Source organism: Candoia aspera, chromosome 6 (genome assembly GCF_035149785.1).
Source record: "Candoia aspera isolate rCanAsp1 chromosome 6, rCanAsp1.hap2, whole genome shotgun sequence".
In the NCBI taxonomy this organism is placed as follows: domain Eukaryota; kingdom Metazoa; phylum Chordata; class Lepidosauria; order Squamata; family Boidae; genus Candoia; species Candoia aspera.
This window is the reverse complement of record NC_086158.1, coordinates 95,170,194-95,189,756: the sequence shown is the minus strand read 5'-3', so window position 1 is coordinate 95,189,756 and position 19,563 is coordinate 95,170,194. Positions and strand designations below refer to the sequence as shown.

Below are 19,563 nucleotides of genomic sequence, written 5' to 3'. Positions count from 1 at the left end.
TTCAAAAATACTGTACATCTGACTCTAGGATGGAATGGAATTTTATCCAGGATGGTTGGCCACCGTTGCCTGGGCCATTCTACCATACATTCTACCCTATTAGTGGTAGCGTAGGGAACCCTCAAGCATGGAAGAAGCACATTCAAGGTGTCTCCTTAAGACAGGGCTTCTGAATCAGAACTGCTGTTGAAAGGGATTGCTTTTGTGAGAAATCTTCCTTCTGGTTTCCCTCCTCTCCAGCAACACAGTTTCCAGAGGGAGAACTGAGTCAGAAATTGTTTCAAACTAGAACCTTGGAAGTTGTCAAGGTCTTCTCGGGGTAATCTTCCAAACCAAGGCATTGTTGCACCATGTTGCAAACCACCAGATGGGAAGCAGAGTCATCTCAGATGTTTACACAGTGGATTCCTTGTACGCACTCACAAAGAGCGGATGGCCATAATCTATTTGTATACACACCCAGATAAAAACAAAGATAATTTAAGGCAATAGTGATCATTCCTTTCCTAGGATGTAGGCGAAAGAAGAGAGTTGATTTCAGAAAGAATTTTTGAAGTAAGGGATATTTTTGGAGCCATGATATATAACATAACCAAATCCACAGAACATCAGCATTGCCAAAGGCACTAAGCACTGGACTAAGTCTTATTTCCCCAGCCAGTAATAGTCTATGCACTAGGCTCCATGCAAAGTACAATGGAGACAGTAATGCTGGTGAAGACATATGACTCAGTGCCCTGCTTGCATGTGCCTGTACTTGAGAGCTTTAAGGAAGTGACAGCAAGAAAGGCCAAATAATGCTAACAATTAGTCACCTGAACTCACTGCCACCCAGTGCTACCAATCAGTGATGACTGGGATCTTGGGGAACATCAAGACCTAAATAAATCAAATCAAATCATTTTTTTATTCAGTCATAGACCAGCAGATCAAGATCTAAATGGCAGTCCCTTCTTTAAACCAGACCTAACCCATGTCTACTGGTGTCTTAAGAGGTAGCCCATAATTGCAAATGGAGGAAACAGAGGCACCAGTGATGATGCCTACTGGCAAGTCAATGAAGGATGAGCCTGGGAAGAACAAAAGCTTTAACTACAACCCTAACTTTGTTACCTAGGATTAAGTCCAGCAAACTCATTATTACTGCTTATAATTCAATACAAGATAATAATTTATTAAATTTATATGTTGCCCCACTCCCAGGAACCCCGTTTCTCTTATCATCAGTCATACAATGCCATTCTAGCCAAACTAGTGTCTCTGAAGCTATGCCTTTTTAAAGAGATCCATGGCTCAAATTTTGTGCCCACAATTGGTTAATATATGAATAATATTCTTACTGATTTAACCAACCTCTTCCAATTTAGTGCTTTCCAGATGTTCAGATCCTGCATTCTTTGAACCTAATCTACTTGCTTCATGATTCAGCTTTATGTCCTTTGCTTAGATCTTAGTTTCTAACCTATGTACTTCAAAAAATTAAAACCCCCGAACCATCCAGCATTCCCTTCCCAGTTTTCCTGGAAAATTCGCTCATCAAATATTTGTGGCAGTGTTTAAACTAAACAGGGTTTTTTTTTACTGATTTGTTCATCTCATAATCACACATGTCTGATGAGAGCATGAAGACTGTTATTAATCTGCAAAATTGCTTTTGTTCTGACTGCAACATTTATCCATGCTTGGTGCTATCGACATTAATGGATGCTATCTGCAAAGAGAATGATGCAACACCCCCACCCCCTTTCTGATGTCTTCGAGCTGTCAAAGAAGTACACAACTAACAGGAAGATGTCTTGACATCCACCACATTCAAAACAGTGAATCTGTCTTGTAGAGTCTCCTGAATTGGCAAACGGAAGAAAAGAGGTGACAAGGGAAAAGTCTCTCCAGAATCCAGCTCAACAAATGGTGACCCATTCATGAAATGTTCTTGATAAGAACACAAAAGTAAGTGCCACAGTGAAGAACATACTGTCTATAACCCAAAGTTGAATTGTTGGGTTCCTGGTATTCTCTTGAGTTTGCTTCTGATTATGTCACCTAGCCTGGTAATGAAATATCTGCAGGAAGAGAAGCAAGCAGAGAAAAACACCTAGAACCCAAGATCAAAGTAGTTCGCAATACCCTTTTTCTGGGATGTTTTCTGGATTTCCCAGTCTAGCCTGGAGCCGTGAGATTCCTTGCAATCCTCCATCCAAGTATATTTAGGGTGAACCTTGCTTAGTTTTTCTGAGATCAGCCAAGGTTGGCTAGGTGCTGCCATCTGCCAGGTTATAGGAATCAACAGTCCAAGCTTGGATAAACCAGCTTACTCATCTTTATACCCATGTTCCAGAGCATCTTGTGTACCTGTGCTTCACCTGCAGCAGCTGTTAAACCTTCCCAGTGCCTTAAGGCCACGCTAGAGCAGAAGGTGCATCACATCCAAAGCGGAAGCTCTAATACAATGAACTTCCCCCGCAGAAAGTAGAATTACTTTTCTCCCTATTATTTTCCTACCTTGCTAGTAGGGTAGAGAATCCATGCACTGCTATCCCTTTGACTTAAAAAACGAATAAAGGAACTCAAATAAAAGATGAATTGCTTACATCAAACTAAAGTACTGCATTTATAATTACAACCTACCTTTTCTTAACAACAGTAAGCAAAATAAACAAGCATGAACAGCTCCAACAGCTCTGTACACCCTATTCCACCACCTCTGTTCTATTGCATTATATGCCACCGCAGTGTTAAGGTTTTGGCTTTGCTGAAATTCTTTGCTTTTTTTTTAAACTTGTCTTTAATATTCTGATTTCATAAAGCTCTTGTGCTTTAGATGACAAATAGCCAACATTCATTTTATGCAGCTGTTTTAAAACTCAGCCAAGCATCCTACTGATGAATGAAGCATGCAACATTCACCCAATTTGGAACAAGGGGGGTTAACTCCACCAAATACTCTTTTCCTTTATTATGACACACAACAAGCATGCAATAGCATAGAATACATCGGAGGAGACTGTCACAGCGTTCTGAGGTTGGTTTTAGCTCTAAATATATTACAGGAGTAAGAGGATGGAGGCTACATGCACAGGCAGCTGCACTTGAACATCTGAAGCCCTTCTAGTTCGGGAGAAGTCAAAAGCTATCTGGGCTAATAGAGGGCAGGTCCTGAATGAAAAGTCTCATGCAAACAGGGCAATAGAAAATGTGGGCAGGAACAGGCTGGTTGCGACCCAGAAGGAAGTGAATTGCTCCAAGCAATCTTACCCGATACATCTTGTGCTGAAATAGGGCTGGATCATCAGAAAATTGTACAAAGGACACATTTCCCTAGGGACAGCATGGATGTGTGTGGGGCTATCAGAAGGAGTGATCTGAAATACACACAATCCACAGGTATGTAAGAAGGTGTCACACTTAGGACTAGAAATGGCATTCGTTAAAATCATTACTAGCCTGCCTGACTTCATATGTATCTTGGCATGAATGAATGAATGAATGAATGAATGAATGAATGAATGAATGAATGAAAGAAATCCAATCCAATCCAATCCAATCCAATCCAATCCAATCCAATCCAATCCAATCCAATCCAATCACACCTGTTGGATTCTCTGAAAGCAATTCTTACTCACCAAAAGAAATCAGACTAGCAAGCATTTGCAAACTGGCAATTTAGATAACCAACTACTGAGAAGTTACAAGCATTTCTTTAACTAGAATTACTCAGAGCAAAACCAATTGCATTTAAGGCTGGGAGAGAAAGTGTTGATATTAGACTTGATGCTGAAAGATAGGGCAGCCTTTAGCTACTCATAACACACACAAACACACATCATTTTTGGCTTCCTTTCTTTAAATCAACCTTCCCAATCCACACCTTCCAGCTCAACTGGACTCCAATTCTCATAACCCCTAGGCAGCAAAGAGATAACCAGAGTTGACACACAAGACATCACAGAGAGAGAGAGAAAAAAAAAAAAAAAACAGGTTGGGAGAGGCTGATTTAAACAATTGAATATTTGTGTATTGTTTACTGATTGTGGTGACACTGGGTATAAATGCATCTGAATACACTCAAGATTTTATTCTTACTAGCAACATTCTAGCAGGAATGCTAATGCCCCTCACCCCCCCGCCCCCCAAGCTGGCAATATTACAAATCTTTAATGAGGATTATACTGCTGAATTTAACAGTTCCTGAAACCTTTCTCAGCGTTAGTTCTCAGTCTAATTTTATTTAATGAAAGAAGAGCTCTAGGAAGACCCTTCTGCAACTGAATCAAATATAGCTTAATGTTTATTTTGGGGCTATTATACCATGGCTTTAAAACAGAGTGGATAAAAATCAATGCTTTTTTAAAAACAATACATTTTTTTCCTTACATACATCCTTATTTTTCATTTAAGTCAGTTTTGAAACCAGTTTTTCAAATATTTTGCAAAGAAGGAATGTAGTTCAAAGATATAATTATGAAGATGACTTCTAATTCTACTCCATTCTGCTGCTAATATGGACATGACAAATAAGTTATCAGTGATTCACCAGACCTCTCTAAACATGCAGAAATGACAAGGAGCAAAGAAACAAGTTTCTTAGTACAATTTAAAAGCTGCTGGTAGTTGTTTCTTTAGAACATCATGGCAAAAATATACTCCAAGCATCCTGAAACAATTAACTGAACTAAAACTGATTCAGCTCTTAATGACTTCACAATTACCTGCTTGCTATAGAAAATATTGTTTGAGGCACATTAAACTGTAAAAAACAATCTCACTGAACAATCCCTTTATGTAGACTGGACCTTTTAAAAATGAAATGTATACCTTTCTCTGGCTGGCAAAAAAATATTTCTTATAAGTTTAGATTTGTGACCCCCAGGTAACTCTTCCCAAAGTTTGTTTTTGCAGCTTGTAAAATTCGTACATTACTCTCAGCAAAACAGTACAAACATTACTTTTTTTTACCTTGAATGCTTTGTTTTCTTTTTTTAAGCTCTATCTTATAGCTCTACTTTGTAGGTTTTATTCAGTAAGTTTTATTTAGTCTGGGTCATTGACCTGTAATAAAGAATTTGATGATTTGATGATAGTTTAAATTTGTGTTGGCTGGGAAAAAAAAAATATTCACACAGAACATAATAAAGTCACATTTCCCCAAATACTGCAGCTGCAATAACTTGTCTGTTTTGAGGAACTGGAAGATTACACCAATGAAGAAAATTAGCTGAATACCATGTCTCTAATACATTACAAATCCAGCTCTGATCTGGCGTGCTCATGCTAACATGTAAGCATTTTTCTTAAAAATCTCTGGGTCTCCCCTGTGCTTTTGTCACGAAAGCTTATGGCAAGTCTATGAAATAGCTGATGGAGACTTAGACCTTTTCTTCTGCCTCTGTTTTCCTCCAGAACTGATTTATACCCATCTATTGCTAGCCTGTTATGGAGTTATTGCTGACTTGACAGTTCCTTTTTACCTTGTTTTACAAGTGTACAAGCCATCTTGTAAACTTCCTAACCTTTAATGGTACTCTGCAAAACAGTATTTAGATGTATTTTATGTCAGACTTTACCCCAGAAGAACAATAACTAAAAACAGTGGACCGTTGCAGTAACACTGAGAGTTTAAAAGTCTGGAACTTCATGGTTAGCTCCCAGATAAAATATTTCACACCCAATTTATTATAAAATACTGTAAGATGGTTCTGTCTCTCGTAGTCTCTGAAGTCAAACAGCCAAAACAACTAAATAAGAACCCTTAAGCTCTTTTGTTCTTGAAGGAGATTCTTTATTTGGTTTTTCAAAATAGGCTGAATCATCCTGACTCTTTGCAGCATCAAGCAATAAACAGTGTTTATCAATAAATGATTAACTCTGCATTACTAGATTTGCAGAGGGGGACCCCGCACTGCAGTTAACATTAAGATGACATGCACACATTATACAAATATTTAGGGTAAATATGCACAAAGTTAAGAATGATTCTTGCCAAGACAAGAATACTTCAATATTGGCTGTTCTTTTGCATACTACAGATATTTCAGAACTGACATCTCAAACTGGAATTGTCTCGCTGGAATGGCTTATATCATGAACGGTGTCCACCTTGGTGCCTTTCACATTTTTGTAATTCCCATACCAACTGGGAATTATAGGATCTGTAGTCTAACACATCTAATAATGAGAAGATAAGCCAAGGAGTTCTACTCATCCCTCATTACCATCGTCAAGTAACATGTTGAGACATGTATTCACCCCACCCTGATGCCTTTGTTTATGAATGTGTTTGGAAACATCATGTTGAGGGCTAAACTTGATATTTTTCTTGCCTTGATCATCATTTATAGTCAGTCACAAATTATTCTATAGGGTGAGTCAGAAAGAGTGTGCCATTCCAGGCATGTGCCATTCCAAGCATCTCCACCAAAACATTTCATGCCACCAAAAACTTGGCTTGGGAGGGCAGCAACCAGGACAAAAAGTTTGCAAAATCTTTTGCAACCCTAACTCCTACATTTTCTTGGCTGAGAAAAAAGATGGAAAAGAAAAAGGACACTATTCCTCACCCAATATAACCTTGGTGAGAAGGGAAGAAGGAGCTATGAGAACAGAAGGACATTTCTCCCATAGGATCTATACTGTGTGAATTCAGCTAGCATGTCTGGAAGAAAAAAAGTCTAAACTGGCTTTTTCCCCAGTATGCTGCTTGTGCCCTATGACATCTTACAGTCTAGCAAGAGATACACTGTGGTACTGTACTTCTGACCATTGCTGAAACTTGAAAAGATAAGTGGTTCTGGTAAAACTCCTCAGAGATAAATGATGGAACATACAGTACAATGTAAGGACCACATTTCAAGCTCTTCTTTGCTCAGCTCACTACCCGGTGATAAGCTGTACTCAGAAAATCTTCTCGCATTGATCCTGGAGTGGTCCCACCCAGGAAGGACTATACTTACCCTGCCTTGCTTCAATCCATTCTTTGTACCCAACCGATGTTCATTATTCAGGAAGAGAGACAGTGAACCCCACCTCCCTTGCTTTTCTTTCTTTTCATCATCCACTTTGAGAAGAATTAAGCTGCTCTATTAGCCATTCATAAATCAACTCTCTTGGACAGCTCAAACTCAATCACCATAGATTCAATGGCATGGATGAATCAGTCCCTCTGAAAGGTGCAGGTTGCTAGATTCACCAAGGCAAGTGACCCCAAGGCGAATGGAAAAGGCATTTCTCTAAGCATTTGATAATAGAATAGAATAGAAATTTAAATAATAAATTAAATAAATAAATTTGGCTGCACCAGGATCAATTATCAAAGGCTCCCAGTTCCCTGGAATCGAAATGGAACATTTATCTCTAGAAAGCAAAACTCTTTGACTTGCAAATAAATCTATAGGGAAGAGCCAAATACACAGTATTATTGCAGGTGGAAGAGACCCAGTCTTTGCCAGCTTGCAGAAAGAATGCTAGCTAGCAATCTGGGCTGGAAAAACAGCAGTGCTACCAAAAAGAAGCCTGAATTGATGCAAACACTTGCATGTGTGTTCAGTGAATTCCAAAGTATCAAATGTCTTAAGAGCACTACCATAGGACAGTGTCCTCTTCTCATGCACCACATATTTTTGGAAACAGATAAACAGATATGGGAAACCCTTCCCTAGTGAGAAAGAAATTTGGGAGAGAGATCTGGGAAAACTGCTGGATGATAATACATGGCAAGCATTGTGATAATATGGGGAATTTCTGTGCAGGTTTTGCATTGATGGCATTTAATCCATCTGAGAATTGCACAACTGTTCCATAATTATTAATCAAAGTGTCGAAGGGGTTGTAAACAGAAGGAAATATTATTTGATTGTTGGTGTACCTGTGAAAAAGTATCAGATGTTTGGAGATTTTTTTTTTTGACTAGTTGAATGAAATTGAAAATAATTAAATTTTCACCAGAGTTAGGATTACTACATATAATTTGATGGAAAGAATATGGGGTTAAATAGTGAGTAACTTATTCCATTTTTACTGTTAGCAGCTAAAATGTTAATTGCTCAGCACTGGAAATACTTGGATAATTTATCAGCTGAAAAGTGGCATTGTAAAATTTGGTCAGCAACTCTTCTTAAGAGTATCAGATAAAGTTCACCCACAGAAGAAACAGGACAGCAAACGATCCTTCGGTAGGATCTGGAGGATTATTTTTGCTTTATAAATGATAATAAGACGTCGGTCGGCTCTCAAGATTTGTGGAAATTATAACACAATCTGTAACAAGACTAGAAAATTATAATGCAAAATTGGTAAAAGGTGAATGTATTGTTATGAAATTTTAAAACGTATAGAATTAATTTTAAAAAATCTATCACGGTGGTGCATATATACCTGCCAATGTTTACCTGCAGCATTTCTACACGATATTTTTCTTGCCTTGGTCATCATTTACAGACAGTCACAAATTATTCCATAGGCTGAGTCAGAAAGAGTTTAAATTAAGATTTGAACCGAAGCCCAATTCTTTATTACACTGTCTGTTCTCAACATGTTAAAACATGGGATTAAATAACAGGGCATGCCATATTTTTCTCCCCCACCACCACTGTTGCCAAGAAAATTGCATGGAAGGGTCCTGGAGCAATCAGGCATCCAAAACGAGTTAATCTTAATCAAGACAACTTCAGAGAAATCCCAACCTACATGGCTTTTCAAACACCAGAAATTCACCTCATTTAAGGCTGATGCATTAAACAAGAGATGCTGCACTATTCCATCAATGTGCAGCGTGCTTGGTTAAGTGAAGCATGCCCCTTGAAAGTCAAACACTACAACTTTTGTGTTCTCCAGAACAGAACAGCTGGGTGTCAATAAACAACCGAATAAATCAGAACCCCTGATTTATCGATCCGGGCTGTAAAGATAAGAACGGCTTCCCAGCAGCCAGAAAAGCGCCTCTGTATTGTTCCTTTTTCACACCGGATGCAATATTAAATCTACCGTAAAGACAGCAGATTGTGTAAGAGAGTTAAGAAATAATCCGGTCCATATACTCATCCTCTGAATTGGATTCAGGTCACAAAAGATTGACTTAAAGCCCTTCTCAGTACGCTTTGCCTTCTAAGCAAAATCCCACAACAAGGCACGCACCGCCTTTCCCCATCTAAGGAGGGACCAGAGAAATCCACCCACCTATTTGTGTCCTTTCATCCCCCTTGGCAATGAAAGCAAAAGCGTTTTCTGGCGGTTGTTACATCATCCACTAATGAGCATCCAAGGTACAAGCAGAAAAGATCCCAGAACTGATTCCAAGGGTTCTGAGGCATTAAAGTTGTATAAGAAGAAACAACATCAGCACCTGACCCAGTTAAGCTTCATAAAAGAAGCCAAACCAGGAGTGTTTTATGACAATGTCTGGTTATCGGGCAGAAATGTCTTATCTGTGACTACTGGACATCATTCCATGCAAAGAACCCTGAATGTTAACTAGCTGGATTTACACAAAAGCAATGATTAAATGCACTCACCTCATGGGCCCGTTTTGCACCCAGTGCTATTTTTGCACATTAAAAGTAAACCGCACGGGTTTCAGCTTGCAGTTTAGACAGGTGATTTTTCAGCTGCCCTGACCTCTTTTTCACAGATTCCAACCCAAAGAGGCCTGTGCAGACTTGGAGGTTATTGGTACAGCTTACACGCACTCCTGAAATGCTAATTCACTCCAACAGCACATGATGTAGCTTTACTCAGCTATAACACCAACCCACAACATGACTTGTTTACTTTAGATTAAGAATGGAATGCAAATCCAGTAATTATAACTTGGAGGTAAGCAAGCACCAGACCTCTGTGGCTGATTCTACAAACTTTGGTTTAAAAATGGCTGTGCAAACCAGGACATCTTTCAGGATTTTATTATTCTTATTGAACCTGATTTCTCAATGCAGTTGAAGTAATGTGTGTTCCAATTAAGCGGCACTGTAACTCTATCCTCAGAATTACAGGGAAAAAAAATTCAATATTTTACTTTTGATCTGGCCACCTGCCGATAAGAAAATTGTGGTTGTCCTGTTTCATGTCTTTGGAAGACTGCAGTGGATAAATAGCTTTATTTCTGATCCTCCCTCTGAGTGCACACCAGAAAACCCTTTCAAAGGTTCCCTTTATTATTCCCTTTTAAAAAGGGAAGTTTTCATTAAAAGAAACCTGAAAAAGCTAGCATGTCCCACCATTTCTCTTGTGGCATTCCTTCTGTGATAAAGCACCTGTGATGCCTTTTCCTAATTCCACAATTACACCACTTTGCACTAGCAAATTGCACCTGGTTGTGCTATAGTGCACTGCATTCCTAAGCATGTGACCGGAGAGCCACAGAGTGAAAAAAGGCCCCCTTTTTGGGGAAAAAAGGAAAACACTAAGGGCTCCTTTGGAAAGAAGCAGGGTGCCTTAAAGATTTCACCCCAAAATGGTAGTTTTAGGTTTCGTCGGTCTGAGGAAGAGCATGAATGCCTTTTGATCCATGTCCTTTTCTGCTTCTGCAGGACAGAGTGCTCGGATTCAAACACACACGCAGATAAGTAAAATAAGTATCTTGGGCTCTGGTGGACTTTGGTCCATGATTTCGACAGATCATGACATTTATATCTAAGCTTGTTTCTACCCCAGAGCAGCCCCGCACATTACTAGCAGCGAGGGGGGACGGGGGTGGCTGAGGACCACAGGCTCACATCTAAGCCTCTTGAAATATAAAGGAAAGGAGAAGCAAGTTTCCTCCAGTTGGACACAACTCCTGAGGATTTTGCATGGTTTTGGCCGCGCCGGTTTTTTAGCAAGAGCACCGAAATGGTTAACCTCTGCCTGGCCCCTGCCTAGCTTTCGCCCCACCAGGCAGCGGCTGATTGCAAAACTCCAGATGGCCACTAGAGGGCAGCAACCAACCCAAATGTTCCGCCTTCTCCTGCTGCCCTCTAGCGGCCGTCCGACTATTTGCAGCCCCAGCCGGGAACCCAGCAGAGTCCTCACGTGCGTCTTTCGAACGATGCCTCGCTTCCCCCCCGCAGCCCTTTCCCACTACCCGTAGATGGTCCTGCGTCCTCAGTGGGACCCAGAAGCCCCGGAAGGGGAGAAAACCCGGACCGCCCGGCTTGCGCCTTTGCAGAGGACACCGTTTTCCCTTCCCTGGCGCTTTTGCAACGCTTGACCCGGGCTTGGCTGATGCAGCGCAGAGATCGCGGCACTCACGTTCACAAGCGCTGCAGCAGATGCTCCCGTCGGCTCGCCGGCCCCGTTCTGCCGCGCCGCGCCGCGCCGCCTGTCTTTAGCTGCACCGGCCTACCCACAAGCCCCGGGAGGGGTGGGTGGGGGAGCCTCCACCACTCAGGCCGACTAATCAAGCAGGGAGGCACGGATTCAACCCAGCATCCGGAGCGATCTGGGATAACGAAGCCGGGTCTGTGCGCGGGGCTCGGGCAGCCCTTGGATTCAGAGGCGCAGAAAGGCTTCGACGGTGCGGTTTGCGCAGCCGGTATTACTACTGACTGGGGGGGGGGGCGCGGGCTACATAAACCCACCCCGATTGGCTTTTGCTAGGATTGTCATCTCTGGGCTGCAAAACTCAGCACGACCACGAGTTGGCAGCAGAAAGTTCTTTTTGGCTCTCTTCGTCGCCCACTGGCGGCCGTCTGGAGAGTTGCAGCCCTGATCTGGTAAGAGCCTTACCCAGAGAAAACAGGAACTCTGCTGTAGGCCATTGCATTTTGATTTCAAGATATCCTCCAAACAGCCTAATTTTTTCTGATGATCTTCTATACAAGGACTCACCACCTCTGATGTGGCTTATTTTGAACCCAAAGTCAGCCAGAAATTGCAGCCTGCTGCACACATGTGCATATTTGCACATGCATTTATATATCTACACGTATTTAAATCAGAGATTCAGAATATCAGAACAGCTCTGTTCATTTTTATTTTTCCTGGCCAGGTTCCTCTGTTTTGGAGAGCTGGCCAAGAGAATCACCTATTTAAGCACCAGTCTTGATAAATAAAGTAACTTTTTTTTCCTAATTAATTCTCCAGCCATAGCAGGAATGTCACCTTTTTCACCCTCCTAAGGTACTAATTAGAAAGAAAGGAAAAGGAAAAGGCATGATGATTGTTTTCTCAATAGCCATAACATGCTACATTGTAATTTGATTTGGTCTGAGTAATAACACTACCATAAATTTGCAACAAGGCTCAGCATTTCTTCCTTCTGAATCTAGGAAAACAACAGGTCTCTTTAACACAGAATTTGGCTATTCTCATTTGTATTTGGTTCTGTTCTCATTTTCAATATCCCCTCCTTATCTTTTTCTTTTTTCCTTTATCCCCTCCTTCCTTTTGAACCACGATTCATTGAATTGATTGCTTTGGGCCTGGTACACACATTATCGTAAGCCATGAAATAATTAAACAAACCCCAATTGAGTAGCTTTCACATGATTAGCCTTAAACCAGGCCTATAAACTAGGTTCGCAGAACATGCCACACCAAAATCAGAACACATTCCAGTCCTAGCTTGATGCAATGTGTGGACCCCTGCATTGCCATTAACCACGGTAACAAGCCATACTGGATTCATACATCACACTAAGCCCCAACCAAACCCTGGATGGCTTCATGTGAGGAATGAACCCAGTCCTTGTAAAACAGTGGGATAGGTTGGAGTTAATATTAGAAAATGTGTACCGTGCCTTCAAGCACCCAAGGAAACTTCCTCATTAAAAAAAAAATACAATGGAAGTGAGATAACATCAACCTTTGGTTTATTCAAGGCCTGATCACCCCCCTAAACAGCTGACTCATCTGGCTGGCTTAGCAAGTCAAAAGGGGAAAGATCAAGAGGGCAAGTGGCAGCTTCAGTCCTCTGTGGAATTTGTCAATGTCCGCAGGCGGAAAATACTGGAAGTTATCCATCAAATGAGTATAAATATGGCCCATCAACATACCCCTCTTCATAATTAATTTAGCAATGTACTTTTTTTCTTATATATTTGCTCATAAGCTCTACGTTCAGCAGACAGTCAAGCTAGCCTTGAAGATTTCAGAAAGATCTCATGCATCTGCAAGAGCATTGGCACTGATTTAAATGATGGAAGTGCCATTGGGCACTTTTAGAAAAACAGAGATTCAGCTGAAATGAACCACACAAAGGATCAATGTCAGTAGTCAGACAATGGATTATAAATGTGATGGTAGAAAAGAGCATGCCTGTTTTGAAATGTTTTGGTGTTGCATTTTACATCTGCATGTCCGGAAGCACTTTTTAAAGGCAGAATCAAAGCCGCCCTGCATACTGGCAGCATAAAAACACTAGATTTTGATTCTCCTTGCATACTACATTTATAAGTTAGTATCAATGAGCACTCAAGGCCTTCCATTGTTCTAACACATCATGTGTATTTAACTTTTAAAAAAAAACAAAGAAAACATGAAATTTCACAATTACTTTCAGAATCAGTACAAAATAACAAAAAATCAATGCTACAGTGATTGTTCATTCAAATATGCCACAATAAAGCATACAACTAAAGGTTTTTCTTAAAATTGCCGATATCGTTATTTACCCATTTGAGTTAAAATATTGCCATCTTTATTTTCTTGCATGCCCCTTCACCTAAACAGGTGGAATAAGTTTTCACTGTAATGTTTTATTACATTTTTATGCTTCAACAGAAAGCCAAGTAACAGAAAAGTCAAGTTCAATGCCAAATGTTTCTTTTGCAATCATTTTGAAAAGCTGTATCTATCCAAAGTGTTAAATCTTTCTCAGAGAGAAACTTAGTTTTCTGTTTTTAATAGCAATAGAATACTCTAGGTAGTCCTTATTTAAGTTTCACTTTTACAGCATCTACTTTATATGACAAAATCTAGATCCAACTAAGTCTTATGCTCACATGCATGTACTGTACATACATCTCAGTGAATTACAAATTTCCTCTTGAAAAAGTCAGTTTATGATATTTGCAATCAAATGAAATAAAAATCAAGTTAAAAATAGCAAGTATTTCCTTCTTTTATAGCACTGCAAAACCTACATTTACAAGGCAGTGTATTTATATCTTTATAAACTCCCCACTACTAACTACAGAACTTTCCATTTGAAAAACAAGCAGGATGAAGTGCAAGACAACAGCAAAAAACTATATACAGAGCTCTGGTTTTTATTACCATATACCTATAAAATATTTAAATATGCAGCATTCTCCCTCTCTCGAGATTTATTATGCGTCATTTCTCCCCCATCAGTTTTCTAACAGTTTTGTAATTACACATTTCCTCTGTTCAGCTGTCATATGCTCACAGGCTTCCAAAACGTTTGCCACTATTAAAGTCTGTTGAACTGTTTTGGCTTTTACCCAGATTCTTCCATTCATTCCTAACACTAGCTCAAATGGATAAAGTTGTCCCAAATCCCAGATGATTTCACAATCTGGAGCCAAAAGCCTGAAATTAAAACAATGGGGAAAAAAAAATCAATTCATGACATCAATTGGACCTCAACTCTTAATAGTTAAGATTATTTTCCTTTGAGACCTAGCCAAATGCATGTTACAGTTGGACTGCCTTTAATTTCTCTTTTCTGCAAAAGCAGAACTGTAATAAAGGGCATAACTTCTGAAGACCGTTGCTCCCTGTAGAGATATAAAACAACTTCACCTAAAAAAGTTCTATACATTTTGGGGTGCGAGTCTTCCCATTTTTTTCTGTCAGCTAAGACTAGCAAAATTCTTGAAAATGCTGATGGGGTCTGTGTATTGAACAGAGCTAGTGCTGATGGGAAGCGGAGTCCATACATTTTGACAAAAAGTTAGGAAAAGGAACCAGAAGTATAAATTATTAATCTAAATTTACTGTACTGCAGGTTTAGCTTAGTGGCCGCTCTTACAACTGATTCACAAAACGGGCCTCCCTTTCGAAAGCTTTCTATCCTCTTTAGTCTGTAACGAATAGTATAAAATAATATCACTAATCAACCTAACAGATGTATTATATTAACTGTTTTAAAAAAAAAAAAAACGAACTAGAAAAACATATGAAAGGCATCACTGATATAGTTTGAGAAGTAAAGCAATGTTAGTAAGAATTCTATCACACCTACTTTCTTATGAGGCCCAGTGAGACCTTGAATAAGAAGCCATCTTGTCCTATTATTCCCATGCCATTTGCCCGACCGCTGCTGTCTATGCAGACCATCTCAGGTTCCATATCTTTATTGGCAATGATAAACTGGCCATAAATAAGGTCACCCACCTAAAAAAGGAAAGAAAAAGAAATGCTTGTGCCTATGCCATTCATTTATTTATATCCTGCCTTTTCCTCCAGAAGCGCAAAGTGGCCTATCCTGCACTCCCGCTTCAGTTCTATCCTCACCACTTTTTACTCTGGCAGAGTAACAACAACCCATCTGAACCTGGGTTTTGCTGGTTTTGGACCAGCGACTTAACTACTACGCTACGGTAACAAAGGCCACTTTTTAAACAGCGGTCACTGAAGGATCAGCAGTGTCGGTTCAGCATGACTCACTCACTTTGAAGAGAGTGATCTTTTGTGTGAGAACAGAAGCATCCCAAGTATACAAAAGAGCATTCAGGTCATCTCCAGTGCTGAAAGATAGCTTGTGCTGCAACTCAAGAATGTTACCAGAAAAATGTTTTGCCCGGTACAGTAATGAAGTTGGTGGCTGTTCTCATTAAACAGGGAAACCAAACAGACGTGTTGTAGAGTTGGCACAGCAGTAAACTGACTAGTGAAATGTTGTCAGATCATCTAACAATACCCCAAAGAAGTCAAAGAAAGAAGGGAAGAGAGGCTCATGTGCCAATGCTTTTAAATGCAAGACGTAACTATGATTATACTTAATATTTAGCCTTCAGTAGACCCATAAGCTGCACTTCCAGTTCCCATTCTCATGCACACCAGCCTGCTTGCTACCTCATGTGCCCTTGTTCCCCAATGGTTTGCCTGCCCCTAAGGTATCTCCTTTGGAATTTAAGACATTCTGGTGACCCACAATGTGGTGTCACAGAAGCCCACCCAGTGGCAGCTTATTAAAATAGCTACATCTTAGGGTGTGGAATGAACCCAGCCACAGCCATCTCTATCTGGATTAGAAGTATTGACTGAACGTATTGATGCTGAACACCAAACGCCAAAGTCACGGCTCAGCCCCACCCAGGTCTGCTCAGAAGCGTCGCTGGGTGCAACGGGATGGTCTTCCTGTTCGTCACGATGCTTGAGAGGGCTCCTCACCTGCACGTTTGGCCTGTTTCTCTTGGTGGCCCCTTCAAACGCCAAGTAAGAGAGAGATGCTTGCTCGCTGCCTCCAACGTCCAGTTTGAATATGTCCCCAGCTTTGGCCGTCATTATACCTATTACGTGGTCTCCCTTAACTGGGACATACTAGCCGTGGAAAGAATGAAGGGGGGGAAAAAAAGGATTTTTTGGATGGAAAACAAAGCAGCAGTAACATGCAGCAGTCCCCTTCCCTACAATCCATGTATATACTGTTTTTTCTTGCAAGTGGCCTGCACATAAACACAGCGTTCCTGCCCCAAATACTTTTAATATAATCTATTTATTTATCAAATTTCTCTGCTGCCCATCTCGCACATGACGGCTCTGGGCGGCTTACAAATACTAAAAATAGCAGATCACTAAAAAGAATTCAATATAAATGCATAAAAAATTCAAACGCAAGGTCTAATATATAAAATATAGCAAACATAACATATATATTTTATTATACTTATATTTATATAGCCATGCACACACTCGCAGACATTAGGAGTGCAGTCAGTTCCAGAGCTGCGCATGCGCAATCTTCTTACCCGCTTCTGCTGGGAGTCCACCCAATAGGTTCCCCCGGAACTACTTCCGCTCCCACTTCCGGGCTGCGCGGAGGGGCCGCGGTAGCGCAGGAGTCCGCATTTCGTGACGAGCAGGCCGGCGCCGCCCCGCCTCAGCCCCGGCCCGCAGACCAGCCGCCCCTTTTGCGGCCCGGTCGTAGTCAGGCGCAGCCGCTCGCCCTCCGCCTCGCCCTGGCCGGGCAAGAGCAGCGCTTCTCCCGGCATCACCACCTGGCCCACCCGCGTCTCGGCCAGGCAAGCAGCGGCGGCGCCCGCCATAATTTCAGAAACGACCGTGGCTTCTGCGGCTGCGCGGTTCCCAGGCCTCGCGCCTGCGCAGAGGGAACTCCAAGGCGGTCGGGATTACCAAGAGCTCGCGCTTGGGCCCATGCGCATGCGTAGCCCCGCATCCTCTTTCGCTGATGGTCTGCAAAAAGGGGCAGTGGTTTTTAGAGGCTTGCTGGTTTCGGCCCCCGCGTCGCTTTTAACCCTTCGATTTTAGCTGGCTGGAGAGATGAAGCAGATATTCAGAAAAGGCTGCTTATCCCTTCAAAGAGCATCAAACATCAGCAGACACGGACTAGGATGATTTCTGATTTCAGCTCTTTGGCCGGACAAGTCCTTTAGTGCCCGACATTTGCCAGCTGGAGGACCATCTCTGAGCAATTAAGCACCAGTAAAAGCCTGAGAAAGAGAGGGAGGCGCGATAATTGCAGGAAGGGCAAAAGGTTAGCTTTCCCAAGCTTGTGCAAAGTGAGCAGTTTCAATCTCAAGTCGCACAGTTTACTTGCGAAGAATTGTAAAATTTACATACCCCAAAGACAGACTTTTTCAACTTCCAGCACTGTGATCTGATTAATAATATTTTGCTCTGGCTGCTCAATGGCTGGCCAATGCCCTTAAAATGTCATGGAAAAGTTTGGAATCTGATGGCAGAGTGGATACCGTTTTATGTATGCATAGAACTTAATTTCACATATACACTTGGAGTGATTGGATTACATTCTGCTAGCTAATCCTACTCTTCCTTACCCGATTTTGAAAACAAAAAATATGGATTACATCAGGCATGTCCAACCCGCAGCCCGTGGATCACATGCGGCCCTGAACAGCTAGTAATGCCCCCTGCCAAAAAAAAAAAAAAAACATTTGTGAGCAACTATTTTCAAGGATGAAGCACACAAAGAGTAAAATTAGAATTAAAATTTCTGATCACCTTGAGAACTCACTGAGAATTGCAACCACTTTCATCAAACCAGCCATTGATGCATCAGTTTCATAAAAACAAGGTCAAATATCCCACTAATTTTATGTTGCCCTTTTTAAAAATTTCATGATAAATATATATATATAAAAATGAAGTTTTATTACTTATATACATTAACTATATTATATATTTTATGTGTGGCCCAAGACCATTCCTCTTCACACAGTGTGGCACAGGGAAGCCAAAATCCATGGACACCCATGGATTAATAGGTGAAAGGTGTGGGCTAAACTGGGAAGTTGGGGGGAAAAGTTCCCAGAAGGCACCTGCTGGACTTAAGGACGGGTTCAGGTTTCTACAGACTGGCTGTATCAACTTGCGCAACAAAAGAAAAAAGTGATCCATACTTCACAAAACCCCACCGGCTTCTGAATGTTCTTACTTTCACTTGATGTGTACAATTCTAAATTAGATGCAAAATTAATAAGGTAGCGTCAAAGTTAAAATGAATTCCTATTGGAAAAACCAACAAGCAATACCAAAGTATGGAAGGTATGAAATATTCTTTGGCTGTGAATAAAGCCTGCTGGGGGGAGATGGGCAGTGATATAAATTTAAATAATAAATAATAATAAATAAATAATAAAAGGGGCCAAAATGATACAGATGATACAGGTACCAGATTTACACCATGTTCAGTGACTGACTGAGACGTAGGGAGATGGACCTACTGCATCAAGTTGCCCAGAAGACCAGAAAAACAACAGATAAAGGTTTTCTTACACTGAGTGAAACATACACCAAGCCATTCTTATATTTGCATCACCTTGTAAGACTCAGCAGATCTACGCAGAGCGATCAATCTTGGTTCTCGTATATTTGCACTGGGACATTCACATCCTCCTACATATAACATGGAATCAAAAAATATTTTACAACTCAGCTAGTACTAACTCTTCTCAAGGAAGCTGAACAAGGGGTAAATAAGTCCTATACTGGTCAAGCTATGCTTGATGGTTCAGATCTGCTGTTTATGCCATTTTAGCTATATCAGTTTTAAGCCATTTCTGCAAATACCAACTTCATATCTGCAGGTCTCTAATTTAGCAGAGTAGAGCAGAGGGGAAAACGATGTGTTAGTTCCTCTATTAAACTGTAGCGGCCCCATCTGGCTGACAGTGGAATACCAAGCTATGAGAACCATAAAATGTGGAATTCTGAAAAAAGAGAAGTTTATATCACAAGAAGAGGGGGGTTGATTTTCTAAAGGGATGCCAACACTACTCAAGTTGGCTTTTATTGACTTTAGTATACTATCATCTTCAGCTTTTGTACAACTATCCAGTTTCTCTATGCTTGGTTTTCTGTTTTCCAAGAAATGTTTTAAAGGCTAGAGACAAATCCAAGTAATAGCATATTATAATGTTAAAAATGGGAAGTGGAAACTAATAATGGTTTATGCTTCACCTCCAACAATCATAATAATCTCAG

The 19,563-nt window shown here is 40.8% G+C and overlaps 1 protein-coding gene across 1 annotated transcript; it reads right to left on the bottom strand.

Annotated features, from left to right (window-relative positions):
* Positions 1–13,647: 13,647 nt before the first annotated feature.
* Positions 13,648–17,159, bottom strand: EXOSC3 (exosome component 3). The gene is made up of 4 exons (XM_063307721.1): positions 16,848–17,159; positions 16,270–16,419; positions 15,119–15,270; positions 13,648–14,463 (listed from the first exon to the last, which is right to left on the bottom strand). Exons 1-4 carry the CDS (start codon positions 17,142–17,144, stop codon positions 14,262–14,264), a joined length of 801 nt encoding a protein of 266 aa, XP_063163791.1. The 5' UTR covers positions 17,145–17,159; the 3' UTR covers positions 13,648–14,261.
* Positions 17,160–19,563: the final 2,404 nt, after the last annotated feature.